The 15,316-nt window shown below is 43.6% G+C and overlaps 1 protein-coding gene across 1 annotated transcript; it reads left to right on the forward strand.

The window, feature by feature from the left end:
• The first annotated feature begins 240 nt into the window (after positions 1–240).
• MRPS23 (mitochondrial ribosomal protein S23) lies at positions 241–6,950 on the forward strand. Its single transcript, XM_006833641.1, has 5 exons — positions 241–284; positions 795–965; positions 5,687–5,764; positions 5,985–6,111; positions 6,804–6,950. The coding sequence occupies exons 1-5, from the start codon at positions 241–243 to the stop codon at positions 6,948–6,950; spliced, it is 567 nt and encodes a 188-aa protein (XP_006833704.1).
• Positions 6,951–15,316: the final 8,366 nt, after the last annotated feature.

Below are 15,316 nucleotides of genomic sequence, written 5' to 3' on the forward strand. Positions count from 1 at the left end.
ACTCCCGTCTGGTTTTGGCTCGCTCTCTCGTTCTCTGTTCGGCTATTAAGTGCTCCTGCCTGAACCTGGCAAGAAGCCGAGGAGCGCGCTAGTTCGGCCCTTCCTTTACTTTTGCCTAGCTCCGCTCTCCCGGAGGGACTGTGGAGTAATCATAGTAATCTCCGTCTCGGCTAGCAACTTATGCCCCCTTTACCTATCGCTTCCGGTTCCGGTAGTAGCTAGTAACTTTCAGGTCCGGTTATGGCAGGTAGTCGGCTGGAAACCGTGGGAAGCATCTTCTCGCGGTGAGTGTTGGAAGCTCAGGGTTTTCAGCGGGTCATGCTATTCCTTGGGTGGGTCTGAACCGTTACTGCTGTCTTCCTTGGATCAGACATTCTCTAGGGTGAGGGTGTGCGAACCGGCTGAGACCCATTCTCTTGCTTCGAATGATTGTGCTTGACATTTTCCCTTGATTTTCTTATTTGTCACGTTGAAAATTGTCCCTCGTCGGGTGGAGGCTTGTAGGAACAAGGGAGGAAGACGCTGATGGGTCCGGTTGTACTGTCCTTGCACTTAACGTGACGGATGGAGGTGGGATGAGAGAGAATGAGGAAGAGATGGGGGACGGGGAAAGCGACTTAACTCTCTAAGCATTGCTAATTAGCTTGGTTTGTGGAACTGTCTTTCCTGTAGGTAGGGAACCAAGCTACTCCTCGCCTCTCCTCGGTGATCCCTCTGATGTTCTAGGCTTAGCTGGACTGATTCAGTGCCTTTGGCCGGCTGTTGTAACTGGCCTTAGTTCTTTTCCCTTTAAGGACTCGGGACCTTATACGGGCTGGAGTGTTGAAGAAGAAGCCTCTGTGGTTGGACGTATATAATGCCTTTCCCCCGATGAAGGAGCCGGTCTTCCTAAGGCCCCGCTTGCGATATGGCAAAGCCAAAGCTGACATCCAGGACATTTTCTACCATGAGGACCGGATAAGAGTGTGAGTATCTAGAGCAGTGAGTGTCTGGGAGCCCAGGAGGTGGACAAGAGGCAGCAGAGCTTCAGAAGGAAAGGTTTAGTTAGCACTCTGGTAACTTAAAAAAGTTGAGTTGAGTCAGGAGCTTGCTAAGTGGACAAGATCTTATATATGTGGATCACACCCTATGATGAGAGAAACTGAAGTTCTGGTAAGAGGAATCTGGAGCCCTGCAACTGACATAGTTCATTGCAATTGTAGCTGCCAGTTTTTGAGCTTCTGATTTGTTCCAGTACTGTGCACATACATCCCATTTCTGCTAATCCTGCAGGAGAAATAGCTTTGTCTCCAGAGGACTATATGAAGCTCAGGGAGGTTAACTGACTCTTCTAGTGGTTACACAGGAGTGAGGCAGAGTGGGAGTCACATCTCGCATTCCAAGCTCATGCTTGATTCCTCTAGACTGCCTTCTCTAGAAGCAGAGATAAGAACATGGTCTATGGAGTCATTCCCTGGGATCTTTCATGCCACTTCAGACAGCATGTTTACAAGTGCAAGCGATTTGAATATTATCCCTAGGAACTGGACGGGGAGTATGTTTTTTTTCTTTAGTATAGGTTGTTTAGCATGTGTTGTCTCTTTTACTTTAAAAATAGTACATGGTAATTGTAGAACATGTTGAAACAAAGGAAAAGCATAAAAAAGGAAGCACACATCACTCATAAGAGTTTGAAGTCAGGCTTTGCTACTTACCAGTTGTGTAATATTGGGCAAATCAACCCTTTAAGTTTCAGTTTCTATAAGTAAATACAACAATAATAGGGTTGTAAAGGTTTCCAGGGGCTGGTACATCATAAGCCTTAAGTAAAAGTGGACCTTTTTTTTTTTTTTTCTTTTTGCTAGATGTTTATTATTTAAGAACTTGAGATAAAAATCACATTGTATATAGTAATGTAAGTTTATAGTCTAAACATTGACACATTTGTGGTCCATTTCTGTTTAGAAGCAATTTCCTTTACACCATTGTGATGTGTATCATCTGTTTGCCTCTCTAGATACATGCTCCGTCTTTCTCTATCCAACTCTTGGCCCAGGTGGTTGCTCTTTATAGACTACATCAACAGTCAGTCTTGGTCTCTTACTTCATTGAGTAGGTCATTGGGGGTGAGGGAGGAGTGTGAAATGAGAGCCTTTATGGACCCTTATTTTTGTTGTAAGCACCACCCTGGGCCAGACACAATCGTGTTCTTCCTGTAACCTCAGTGCCTAGCTCAATGTGTCTCTGGAATGAAGAAATTAATTAATTCGTGAACAGATGAACCATGAAGCTAAGGAAATTGAGAGAAAATTTTGGGGGTAGGTGAGATAAAGGGCGGGGGCTATTGAAGAGTGGCCACCAGAGTTTTATTGCTCCCTGAAACAACTTCTGGAACATCGGATTGGAAACTACTTCTGTAGTCATATTTAGCCTTCCTTTCCACATTTCTATAGAACCAAGTATCAGGCTTCCAAGTAAGTGGGAAATCATAATTTACTGAAAAAGCCCTTCCCCTCAAATACTGATGCCAATTACTGTTTTAGTACCTGAAATCTGTACAGTTTATTTTCTCTTAAGCGTTAAGATTGTGTCTGGTTGAAGCTAATGCATGTCCCTTTCTTTCTTTTTTTAAAATTTAAGGTGAGGGAGAAAGATGAGGGAAGGTGTAAAGGGAAAGATGTACAGGTGAGACTTAGAGGAGTACCTCCAGTAAGGTGTCTTAAGGAGAAAGGTAGGCTTGCAGAAAGCAGAGGAGACAAGGAGACAGCGAGGAAGAAGCACAGGCGTAGTGGTGGAGATTAAGGAGAAGGAAAGTGATTACTAGTATCAAATGCTGAGCAACCCAGGAACCTGAACATTGAAGAGAGGCCTGAGATTTGACTAGAATGGCAGGTAATGTTCAGAATGGCAATTTGAGTGGAAGTGTGTGGGAACAGAAAGATTGCCAGTCACTAAGGGGAGAGTGAGGAGACCTGGGGTGCGGTTGGCAAATGCGTGACTGTTAGCTGAAAGGTTGGCATCTTGAACCCACCAGCTACTCCATGGGAGAAAGATGTGGCCATCTGGTTCTTCAAAGATTACCGCCTAGAAATCTCTGGACGGTTCTACTCTGACCTGTAGTATGGCAATGAGTTGACTTCAGCTCAGCAGCAGCGGGTTTAAGGAGCCTGTGGGTGGGCATTTGAGGCTTTGGTGCAGACTACTCGGTCTAGAAGTTTGGCAGCAAGTAAAGGAGAATGGGTCATAATTACAAGGGGGAAAAAGCCAACCCAAACGACTGCTGTTGAGTTGATTCCAACTCATCGCGACCCTGTATGGGACTGAGTGGAACTGCCAAGACCACACATCTTTACATTTTTCTTATGCAGAATAGCTTCTGGATTTGAACTGTCAGTCTTGTAGTTAGTAGTCCTATGCCTAACCCATAACGCCACCAGGACTCCTTGAGTATGTTTGTTTTGTGTGTGGTTGAATCTGTTATGACTCATAGCAGCCTTGTATAGGGTTTCTGAGGCTGTAAATCTTTGTGCAAACAGAAAGCCTCTTTCTCCCGTGGAGCAGCTGGTGGGCTCAAACTGCTGATCTTTGGCTAGCAGTTCAGTGCTTATCCTACAGTGCCACAGTGCTAACTTTACATTGTTTAGTTATTTAATTTTTTTTTTTTTTTTAATACAGCACTTTATTGGGTTGAGGTGAGTGTTAACAGACCGAACTCATTTTCCATTCAACAATTTATATACTGGTTGTTTCTTGATGTTGATTGCAATCTTTTCAGGTACCTCTCTTATTCTTCCCCCTGGTCTTATAGGTAAGAAAATGGGTTTTAGAAAGCCACTGCATTGAGCTTTTACATGAGGGATAATTTTTCTTCACAACACTTCTCTTAGGTAGGAGAAGACAAGCATGTTTCTGTTTGACTTGGACATTTTCACAGTAGGACTTGAGATCTGTGGGGGCACTCAGTATTTTGTCACCACCATTCTGCCTGTGTCCTCAGCATGCACTTGGTCAGTGTGCTTTGAGGCTCACTTCCACATTACAACCACTTGTTCTGGGTGGATAGCAGCAGGACAAGGTGATAGGTCACTGAAGACTGGGCTGTTTTACTGCTGTCTCTTTCTGGTTACATATTACTATTGGTGCTATGCCCTGCTGCCTTTGAGTCGGTTCTGACTCTTAGTGACGCTATAGGATGGGTTAGAACTGCTCCAAAGGGCTTCTAAGGCAGACTGCCACATTTTTCTCTCACGATTGACTGCTGCGTTCACATACCGCTAAGTGTTTGGTTAGCAGTTGCATGGACAACCACTGCACAACCAGGGCTCCCTGTTGGTACTGTCACTGCCCAAGTAGGAACACCTTATGCTGTGTAGTTCCTTGAACTTTTATCTTTGTGGTTTTTGTTTTTGATATTTTTAAAAATTCAAACCAAAATCAATTCCAAATGGATCAAAACCTAAATGTAAAAACGAAATCATGAACATGTTAGAGGAAAACATTGGGAGAATTTGAAAAACAGTCTGAGAGATAAAATTTTTTCTAAGCGACAGTCGACAAACTGGGGGGTGGAAATTGCAACGTGTATGAAGAGGACCAATTTTCTATTTATATGGTTGTAGAATCTGCGTCTAAATCAAGAGGAAAAATACAAAATAGAGAAATGGATGAAAACATGCATGTTCAGATGTTCATAGAAAAGGAAACTCAATTTGCTTCTAAACAAAATTTTCATCTATCAGATTGATAAAAAATGTTGGAGAGTACTATGTTGGTGATTGTATGGGAGAATAAATAGACACACATACTTTTCTGGCATGGTGTAAATTGGTACACCTGCCTTGGAAAGCAGTTTGGCAATTTGGAAAGGGAAATTAAAAATACACATACCTTTTGAGCTAATAAAACCACTTTTAGGCATTTATTCCATAGACTCACATAGCTGCACTACAAAGGGTGAACAAGGAGATTTGTTTAGAATAGCAGAGGGTTTGTCCTGACTTCAGATGATCTCTTTAAGAAATGTTAAGTGAAAAGAGAAGATGTGAAATAGTATATAATACTCTCTTTTGGGTTAAAAAATGCAGCTGGGGCCATATCCTTGTATATGATTAGACTATTTCTCTATGGGTGCAATGAAACTAGTTAGTGGTTGCTTTGGGGAAGGAACATGGGGGATTAGGTTGCAGATATGGGAGAGAATCTTGCTTTTCTCTTTTGTACCATTTGATGTGTTTATCATGTGTATGCATTACTTGGGGAGTTAGTGTGGTGCTGTAGAATAAGCACTGGACTGCTAACCACAAGGTTAGAGGTTCACATCCACCTTAGAAATCTAATTCAGGGTTGCTGTGAGTCGGAACTGACTCAGAGACACTTAACAACAGCAGCCTCCATTGTTGTTGTTAAGTGCTACTGAGTCAATTTCAACCCATAGTGACCCTGTATAGAGTTTACAAGGAGTGGCTGTTGAGCTTGAATTGCCAAATCTGTGGTTCAAACCAACTTTGCAGTCCAGCGCATTAACCCACAGCACCACACCAGGACTGCTGGGGGCTCGACCGGGATTACTGATGAAAAAGCAGCTGTCTGGTTAAGGGTATGTAGGTCATGCTATCCTGAACTTCTCAGGGCCAAGCGGTGATTTCTTTTATGCAGTTCTTAGCCAGGATCTGTCATTAAAGATTTATATTATATTTGCATTTTCTAGGAAATTTTATTCAGCCTATGGATCTGGTCAAAAAGCATTTGATCTCCTCAATCCAAACTTCAAGTCTACCTGTCAACGGTAAGTGATTTTACAAGTCTATTTCTTTCTTTGGTTTTTTTTTTAAGGATTTAGTTATCTGTTTGAGGAGTTGTGTTGGAATCCCCTTGAGGGAAAAGCTGTCTCTGAGTCACAATCAGCTCGATGGCCCACAGCAGTAATACAGGAGACCCTGGAACGAGCAGCATCACTTGGTAAGTCTAAATATACAGAACTAACACGTGGCTGCTTGGGATGCCAGGTTTGTGGAGAAGTACACTGAGCTGCAGACCCTCGGAGAGACTGATGAAGATAAGTTATTTGTGGAAACGGGGAAGGCCTTGTTGGCAGAAGGTATCATCTTAAGACGACTAGGAGAAGCCAGGACTGTGAGTATTAAAATTATTATGAGGATTAGTTGCTTGTTTGTCAGAGGTTAAAGGAAGGCTTGGTTTTCTTTCTCCAACCTTGGCTCATGTTTTTAAACTCCAGGTCAGATATTGTTTAGAGATAGGACTGTATTGGTTTGTGATAAGGACTACTATTTGGAATGAGTGATTGTCTTTAGGGCTTTTGAAATTGTGGTTCTCTGGAGATTATTGGGGGTCATGGTGTGGCGCTGTGGGTTAATATGCTGAACTGCAAAGTCAGTTTGAACCGCAAGGTCAGCAGTTCAAGCTCACCAGTCACTCCTGGAAAACCATATACAGGGTTGCTATGGGTCAGAACAGACTTGATGGCACCTAACAACATACAACAACAGCAAGAGATTATTGGAGTCTTGGGTGGTGCTATAGGATAAGCACTGAACTACTAACCATGAGGTTAGTGGTTCAAACCTACAAGTCGCTCTTTGGAAACTCATAACAGGCTTGCTGTGAGTTGGAACTGACTTGACAACACTTAATAACAACAGATTATTAATGTGTTTGTTATTTGTTATAATAGAATTTGACCTGTGCTATTAAAGTTAAAATTTTAACTTGATGACAGAATACTTAATCATAATGGCTTCAACCAGTTAATTAAGTGAAAATGTTAATATTTATGTGACGTTTATGTGATCTGTTCTTTTCAACAGCAGGAAGGTGGTCATATTTCCCAGAAATCTGAACACACAGATCTCAAAACCCTACTGATGTTGGAAGAAAACCAGCCTCAGCAAGTCCCCCAGGAGGAGCATTTGAAGGCACCTGAGAAACGGATGAAAGATCTCTCACCTTCCTGAAGGACTTGTGTACCATGTATACCGCCATCCAAACTGTATTCACTAAATGAATGTGGAACTATTTTTAACAGCTGAACTGTGTAAATGTTTCTTAATCTCTACGGCATTATGTTTGCCTTCTGTTAGTTCTTATTTCTGGGTTGTCATGAAACTGAGTACTGTGGTTTGAAAAAAGCAGTTATGTGAACTTTGATGTCAGGATGCTATTAAATAAAGAATTCTCTAGCTGCTTATAAAGTAAATTTACTTTGATATTGTAAATAACATGAGAAACTTTTATACATAATGTTTGAGGGGGACTCATTTTGAGTAGGTTTGCTTGGGTTTTTATGTTTACATGTGGGCTGCCTTAATTTGATTCTCTGGTATGTTTTTTTTTTCCTCTGGATCCAACAGACATTTACTTGTACATATTGTCTGGTCCCTTGGCCAACCATTTCTGTCTGTAGATCGTTTTAAATTTTTTTTCTATAAAACTATTGACCTTCACCTTGAGAGGCCAAGCTGACTTGTGGTTTGTAGTAAGAATAAGTACCTACCACTGATGATGGACAAAGGCCAAAAGTACAACTTTAATCTTATGGGTTGGTTTTGTTAGAGATGATTTAACATAGGCTCACACATAGTAAATACTTGTTGAATGAATGAGTGAATTGTTTAGTCCAGCTAAAGACTGACTTCAGATGGCAATTCTTGGATAACTTGACTGCCAAGAAGGAACGTGGCTCGTTTGATGGCACTGCCCACCCAGATTCCCTCTGCCTCCCAGGTGCTGAGGTGTACCTACAAGTCCTTATCAACTGTCCTGCCTCCCTCATTCCCCAATCTTTTACTGAGTAAATAACATCCTCTTATGACGTTACAGTTTTTGTATTTGTGACCAGGCCAATGATTTTTCAGTAATAAACTGGAGTCTTGGTGTGGTACTGTAGGATAAACTCTGGAGCTCAAGGTCTATTTGAACTGCAAGATCAGTGGTTCAAATCAATCAGTTGCTCATTGGAAACCCAATACAGGGTTGCTATGAGGAGCTGACTTGATGGTACTTAACAACAGTAGTAAACTTGGGAGTTCTGGTATGGCACTGTAGGATAAACACTGGACTGATAAACTGCAATGTTGGCAGTTCAAATCCACCAGTTGCTCTTTGGAGATCCTATACAGGGTCACTATGAGTTGGAACTGACTTAACAGCAATAAGAAGTAATGAGTGGCTTCAGGAACTCTTATTTTACAAACTCTTTTGGCTTTTCTATACTATGCTTTGTGTACAGCATCCTCTCTCTGGCAGTGGACTGGCAGGGCAGGGCCCTGTCCCACAGTCCTATCGTATCAGGTCATTGGGGACTATGACAAAAGCAGTTCTCAGGCTGCTTCCCGCCCACCCTGATCACTGTTTTAAAATTTCTCTTACTTGAAGAAGTAAATGCCATCCTTTCACAAACATTAGCTAGCTAACGACCCGATCTTGGAAAGACAACCTAGTGAGGTAGAGGAGAGATGGTGGTTCCTGTTCCCACATCAGTCAGAAGTCACTATGTTCCTGAGTTTTAGAAGGTCTTTTTTTTTTTTTTTTACCACAATGATTAATTTTTAATTAAAAAGTTAGTAATTACATAATTCTTTTTAAGAAAAATTACATATGCACAATGGTTTGAAACTTCATGGTGAAAAGTCAATTTCCCTTCCACTCAGTTTCCTTCCCTAAGACCACCCTCATCACCATTTCCTTATGTGGTTTTCCATAGCTATTTTGGGCATATCCAGAGGGACACTACGCAAACTGTCTTGACCGTATTTTCCCAGTTAGCCTGTGCGAATGCATCTGGATTTAGCCGTGCCAATTAATGAAAGTGTTGTTTCTATGTCTTACTATGCTAACCATGGGCCAGTATGTTGATGCATTCTTAGAAGTGGTACTGTGGGGTCAAGGAATAGCTCATCTTGAAGTTTGATAGATGATGTCTATGAATGTATCATCCGTAGAAATTGTACTAAGTTTTCTTCCCATTAGCCAGCCATATGTGAGAATGTGCACTCATCAGTGCATTCTGACCTTGTTAAACCAGCCTAGATTGCCCATGAAGTGGAGCAAGCAAGACCATCCCTTAGAACAACCACTAGCCAGATTTAGAGAATACAGAACTTTCCCCACAGTCCCTACAGTATTACAGAGAAGATCCTCATTCTGGACTCTAAGGAGCTTAAAATCTAGTTGGAAAGACGAGTGATCTGTGAAACAACCTGAAGAGCAATCATTTGAAGTTAGGATGTGAAAGTATGGCGGGGGTGGGTGGGGGAGTGAGGTCAGTGCTGGACTAGTCTGGGAGTGTTGCCTGGGGAGCCTTGAAGGGGGAGGGGGCATTGCAACGTGCCTGCTGCTGGTTCTGTCACTGTGGTCTATAGAAACCGCACCGCTGATGTCCCTTCAAACAATTTCTCTGCTTAGAAGCTTACCTAATGTTAGAAGCCAGCATCAAGTCCCTGTGGAGCCCTCTTCCCGGATGGCACTCCTGTGGGCCTTGCTGTAGTCCAGATGCCTTGTGTGTACCCATTTCCATCAAGCTGATTTTGACTCTTGGTGACACTGTTAGAGAGAAACACAGGGTGAGCTTGGCTGTTTATATACCTGCCTTATCATGGTGGCTTTACATTTAGGTGGTAACCTCCCTGTTAAATAACTTTCTCTGGTAAGACCGATCCTCTTATTCTGCTTTGTATCCACTGAAGCGCTGGGCAGTGCTTCTCAGGAAGTAGACCCTCCGTGTGGGTTTGCTGAGCTGAAGAAGTGGAAGGCTTGCCTCCATGTTACAGTGAGTGAAGTTTGCACAAGACAAGTCCAAAGATCTGGGGTCTCGTTCCTTTCGATGATGTGACTTTGTGCCTGTCACAACTCTCAGTCTGTGAAACTGGTCGTGTCTGCCTATTTGGCTTCCAGTTAGTATTACGAGGATTAATTGAATGAATGCAAAACGCATTCATCATGTATGTGGCAGATGCGTTTGTTACTATTTTGAGGAGTCATGGAAAAGAAGTTTGAGCAAATAGGATGGGGTCAGATTTATGGTGACCTTGAAAACTACACAAGGGAAGTTGGATATGGAGAAATTCTGGAGCAGGGAAAGGATGTGGCGAAAGCACGTCTAAGGAAGATTAACCTAGACCTGCTATAAAGAACGGGGCTGGGCGAGCAGGGTGGGCAGGGAGAGGAGACATGTCAGAGAGACCAAAGAGGAAGCAGGTGATTCTGAAATGACAAACCTGAGTGACCAGTAACATCACAAAGACAAAATGGGGCAGGGGCCTACTGCTGTCAGGGGGAGGACTGTATTTCTCAACATGCAACAGTCACATGGCAGAGGTCAAGGACATGAATCTGGGAAAGAAAACCCCTGATACAGAGGTTAGATTTGGAGCCAGGAGAATGAACTATTCAAGGGGGAGCAGAGGGACCCAGACTGCCGGGCTGGGCTAGGTTAACGCTCTCAAAGGACAGGGGAGGTAAAAAGCTAGCAGGACCTGGAGTCCCACAGCTCTCACCTGCTAAATAGCAAGACTTGTTTAAGTGGTCCTGTCTTCATCTGGACATTGAAGAGCCCTGGTGGCGCTGTAGGCTAAACACTGAACTGCGAACCACAAAATCAGCAGTTCAAACCCACAAGCCACTCCCTGGGAGTAAGAAGAGGCTTTCTGTTCTGCCTCAGAAACTCTATACAGAAAGGCTCTGAGTCGGAATCAGCCAGAGGGCAATGGATGTTTTAATTCTGGGTCTTCATCCTGTGTTAGAGTTCTTCCTTTGCTTATATTGGGGAGACCCAGTCTTTCATGGCCTGTTCTAAAAAGGCAAGCCCAATTCCTTTCTGTAATGAGAAGGGTGTCGAGTTCTCTGATAACAAAAGTGGTATTGAAGAATAATCGGGGTGTTCCCAGAGGACTCCTGATTTTGTGAAAGTGATTCCTTTCTCTCTAAATCAATGATGGCTTGTCATTTAAATATGTTCAATAGTTGTTGTTTTTAAGCAAAGTCATTCAAGTGGGATGATAAGTCATTCAAGTGTAACGTGCTGCTGGATTTTTTCCAGCTTTCTCCATCTTCAGTTTGTGACCAAGTCTGACTAGGCTCTGGGCTGGCTCCACAGGGGGTTAGGAAATAGGATACAATGAGGCAGTGATAGGGAGAGCAAGCTGGCACTGCCTCAGCTAGAGGCTGACAGAGCTAGCACAAAAAAAGGTGAGGCATGTAAGGGGGGCCTCTGTAACTTTGTTCCTGGTCTCCATGTTCCTGAGCTCTATTTCAGACTAGCCAAAGAGTGGAAGACTGATTCTAGCCAGGTTACGAAGGGTGCCACCTTGGATGGCGCTGTCTGAGCAGATGAGCAGGTTCAGTGAGCAACTTGGTTGAGGTCACCTTGGCTGGCAGAGGGAGGGCACCTGCCCTCCTGAGGAAAAGCCAGGAAATGGCTTTCCTGTCACTGTGAGGCAGTGCTCAATGTGGCGAGCAGGTTTCTGATTGGAGGAGCCCAGCGCTGAAGTAGTTTCTGTGCAGATGTGGAACTAGACTAGGGGCTCTTGCCGCAGCACAAAAATGAAAAGGTTGCCAGGGGAAAGCAAAGGAAATGAGAGAGTGAAGTGTTATGTTCTCTACAAAATGCTGCCGCCACCACCAACCCGCCATCCTTAACAGATTCCAGAGGGGGGTTTTGTTGAGTGCTAGTTGACAGCAGAAATGCATTTTGGAGGTAGTTTTACCCTCGATGGATGCTTTTCCTGGATTCCAACTTAAATGTCAGTCACCTGACCTTCTGGTTGCTCAGTTCTTTTAATTAAAAGATGGTTCTAAGCAACATCCACTAGTGGTCTATTTATTATTTATCAAGCAGTTTCCTTCCAGCAGTTAGTGAAAGGTCAGTGGCTTCAACGGGTGCTTTGTTTTTGGTGAGCAGCTTAGATGAAAAAGATATACAATCAATCTCTGCTCCCTCCTGTTTGCTTATGGGCAGGACACTGTTTAATAGTCATTGTGGCATTTAGGATTGCGAGCCTCTGAAACATGCAGAAAAGTGTGTGTGCATCCCTGGCTGCTGAACATTTCAACAAAAGTAAACATCAGGTTGTGATTATGGTTAATAATGAGATATTGATTGTTGAAAATGTCACCGCCTGGGACTATTGGCTCTGGTACCATTAGATGGCGCTGCATTCTCATGCTGGTCAACAACAAAAATTTTGTTTCCTTGCCCTGGGGTACCTTGGCTTTCAAGGTTGACGAGTGTCCTTGTAAAATAATGTTCTGGCTGTGATTTAGGAAGCTGAGGTCCTACGGTGCTATTGGGATAGGAATATTGGGATAGATATGGGAGGGAAGGGACTGCAGGATAGGATGAATGACACAGGCCTTCAGGCCAATGAACTCTGTTTGCACCATAATAGGAACAGGAGAGGAAGGAAGAACTGTGCAGAGCCCCTGGACACTGTCTATAGCTACATTTCCTAACCTCTTCCATTCAATGACATGTCTGTGACTTTGCTGGGACAGATGGAGAGAGACAGAGTGCAAGCAGTGGACACAGGGAGGCAGTGGAAAAAACACAGGCCTTGGAGAGACCTACTTAGGTTTGAAGCCCTAATCTGTGGCTTTGTTGTGTGATACTAGGGGAGTCATTGAAAAACTAGAACCTCAATGTTTTTCTGTAAAACAGAAGAGTAACACCTACCTCATTGAGTTGTTGTTATAAGGGTTAAATAACAACATAAAGTTCAGTCCTCCAAGAGTCCGGGAGGCTCTTAGTATCTGTTGATTCCCATTAGGAGGGGGAAGAATAGCCGCATTAGGTTAAAATGGAGAAGAAACAAACAAGAAATGGTGCTCTGTCCCTTTTCATCAGCCGATGGTTTTACCATTTGTAAAAATGATGGTGTGAGATGTTGGACCTCCTTGTCTAGCTTCACAAGAGGGGAGAATCATCATCAACATCAGCCCCAAACTGATTCCTATGAGGTAAAGGTCAGACATACTTTCTGACCAATTCCGGCACCTCCCCTGGCACTCCCTACTTCTGTGCTGGCTTCAAGAATCCGTTTCAGTGGCCATAGAGAACTCATAGACAATCCTCACAATTATGTGCCTTATCAAGGAAGTACAGGTTACAATTCAGGATCAGAAATGACTCAGGGTACGATTCTCTCCCTGACCCTCAGCACCTCAGACCCTGTCCTGCTCAGGCAAGCTCTTTGGCTCTACCAATAAACCTTCAGGGACACCCTCCCTTCACCAGGAAGCCTTGGCTGTAAGGCACTTAGCTCAGTCTTGCCTTGTGGTTTGGCAAAGCCTAGCTCCACCAAGTGCCTGGAGGTACCCCACTCCATCAGCAAGCCTCCTGCCCAAGGGTAGCCCTTACGCCATAAGTTGGCACACATGCTGTAACCTCCATGCTGTGGGCCTACCATGCCATTTTGTACTGATTTCCTGTTTCATTTACTGCCATTTGTCTACTCTTGCTTCTTGCCATCTTGTACTGTCTATAATGCTATAGTTTTCTCTTTCTCTCTGCCTCCTGGATCTGGGAAGTTAGGGACTACAGGTTCAAAGGATATACTTCATTCTAGCTCTCCTTCTTCGTGGTTGTGAGATCTCTCTTTCTAACTCAGGCTCATTATAGGCCTAGCAGGATGGCAAAACTAACCAATCCCCCTTTTTAGGAATCCATATTGTAGTGGTTACGAATCGGGCTGTGAACCTCAAGATCAGCAGTTCGAAACTACCAGCTGTTCCATGGGAGAAAGATGAGGCTCTCTGCTCCCGTAAAGATTTACAGCCTCGGAAACCCTGTACAGGGTCGCTATGAGTTGGAACCTACTCCACGGCACATAACAATAACAACATACTTTATTTAAGGAGCTCTGGTAGTGTAGTGGTTATCAGTCGGGCTGATAATCATACAGTCAGCAGTTCAAAACTACCAGTGGTTCCATGGGAGAAAGATGAGGCTTTCTGCTCTTATAAAGATTTATAGTCTCAGAAACCCTCTGCAGGGTCGCTATGAGTTAGAACCGACCACTGCACATAACTGCTGCTACCACCATACCTTATTTAGAGTCCTGATGTGGTGCTGTAGGATAAGCACTGGACCACAAGCTTGGTTTGACCCACAAGGTCATCAGTTCAAACTCACCAGTTGCTCCTTGGAAGCCTTAAAAGGGTAGCTATAAGTCAAAATATCTTCAAGATGGTGGATCCGGTAGATGTGCAGTGCCGACATCAACAACACACAGAATACCAGGCCAAGCAGGCTCAGGGGATGGTGCTAGAACTCTGAACCACATATAGGGAAATTTGTGGTTCAGAGTTACAGCTAGGGGAATTTGTAGCAGAATCAAGAAATCCATTGCTTTCTAATTCAAGACGTTCAGCTAGTCCCGGAGCCGCCATCTTGGAAGAATCCAAGCAGGGGAAAGATCAGAACAGCCACAAACGCCTGATAGAACCGCGGAGATACAGATGTGGACATTCTGTTTTTGTTATCTGTTCATTGGTCTCTCGCTGTCTGTGTACCTCCATTCCGGTGACTAGAGGGGATGCCTGAGCAAATGGACACCCCACCACCAACCCCTGGAGGGCTCTACTACGCACGCGCACAGATCTCCTGGAAATTTAAAGTGACAGTTTCCACTTAAAACCAAACGGCCACCACGCATCTGTCAGTTTGTTGTACTGTGGTGCCTTGTGAGTTGCTATGATTCTGAAAGCTATGCCACCGGTAATTTAAATACCAGTAGGGTCACCCATGGTGGACAGGTTTCAGATAAGCTTCCAGATGAAGACAGACTAGGACGAAAGAGTGACGAACTACTGCCAAATATTTAGTCACTGAAAACCTTATGAATAGCAGAAAAACACTGTCAGATATAGTGCCAGAAAATGAGCCCCTCAGCTTGGAAGGCACTCAAAATGAGACTGGGGAAGAGCTGCTCCCTCAAAGCAGAGTTGACCGTGATAACGTGAATGGAGTAAAGCTCATGGGAGAAAAGCCCTCAGGACCTTCATTTGCTAATGGGCCACAACTCAAAATGAAGAGAAACAGCTGTAAACATCCATTGAAAATCGGATCATGGAATGTACGAAGTATGAATCTGGGAAAATTGGAAGTTGTCAAAAATGAAATAGAATGCATAAACATTGATATCTTAGGCATTAGTGATCTGAAATGGACTGGTATTGGCCATTTTGAATCTGACGACCACATGGTTTACTATCCCGGGAATGACAAATTGAAGAGGAATGGTGTTACATTCATCATCAAAAAGAACATATCCAGGTCAGTCATGAGGTACAACGCTGTCTGTGATAGGATAATATCCATGTGCCT

This window comes from Chrysochloris asiatica, unplaced genomic scaffold, assembly GCF_000296735.1.
Source record: "Chrysochloris asiatica unplaced genomic scaffold, ChrAsi1.0 scaffold00007, whole genome shotgun sequence".
Lineage (NCBI taxonomy): Eukaryota > Metazoa > Chordata > Mammalia > Afrosoricida > Chrysochloridae > Chrysochloris > Chrysochloris asiatica.

Excerpts from the sequence above, each read along its gene's own strand:
- MRPS23 (XM_006833641.1), top strand. The coding sequence starts at position 241 with ATGGCAGGTAGTCGGCTGGAAACCGTGGGAAGCATCTTCTCGCG. Across the intron at positions 285-794 it reads GTGGGAAGCATCTTCTCGCG|GACTCGGGACCTTATACGGG; the intron begins GTGAGTGTTGGA and ends TTTCCCTTTAAG. Across the intron at positions 966-5,686 it reads CATGAGGACCGGATAAGAGT|GAAATTTTATTCAGCCTATG; the intron begins GTGAGTATCTAG and ends TGCATTTTCTAG.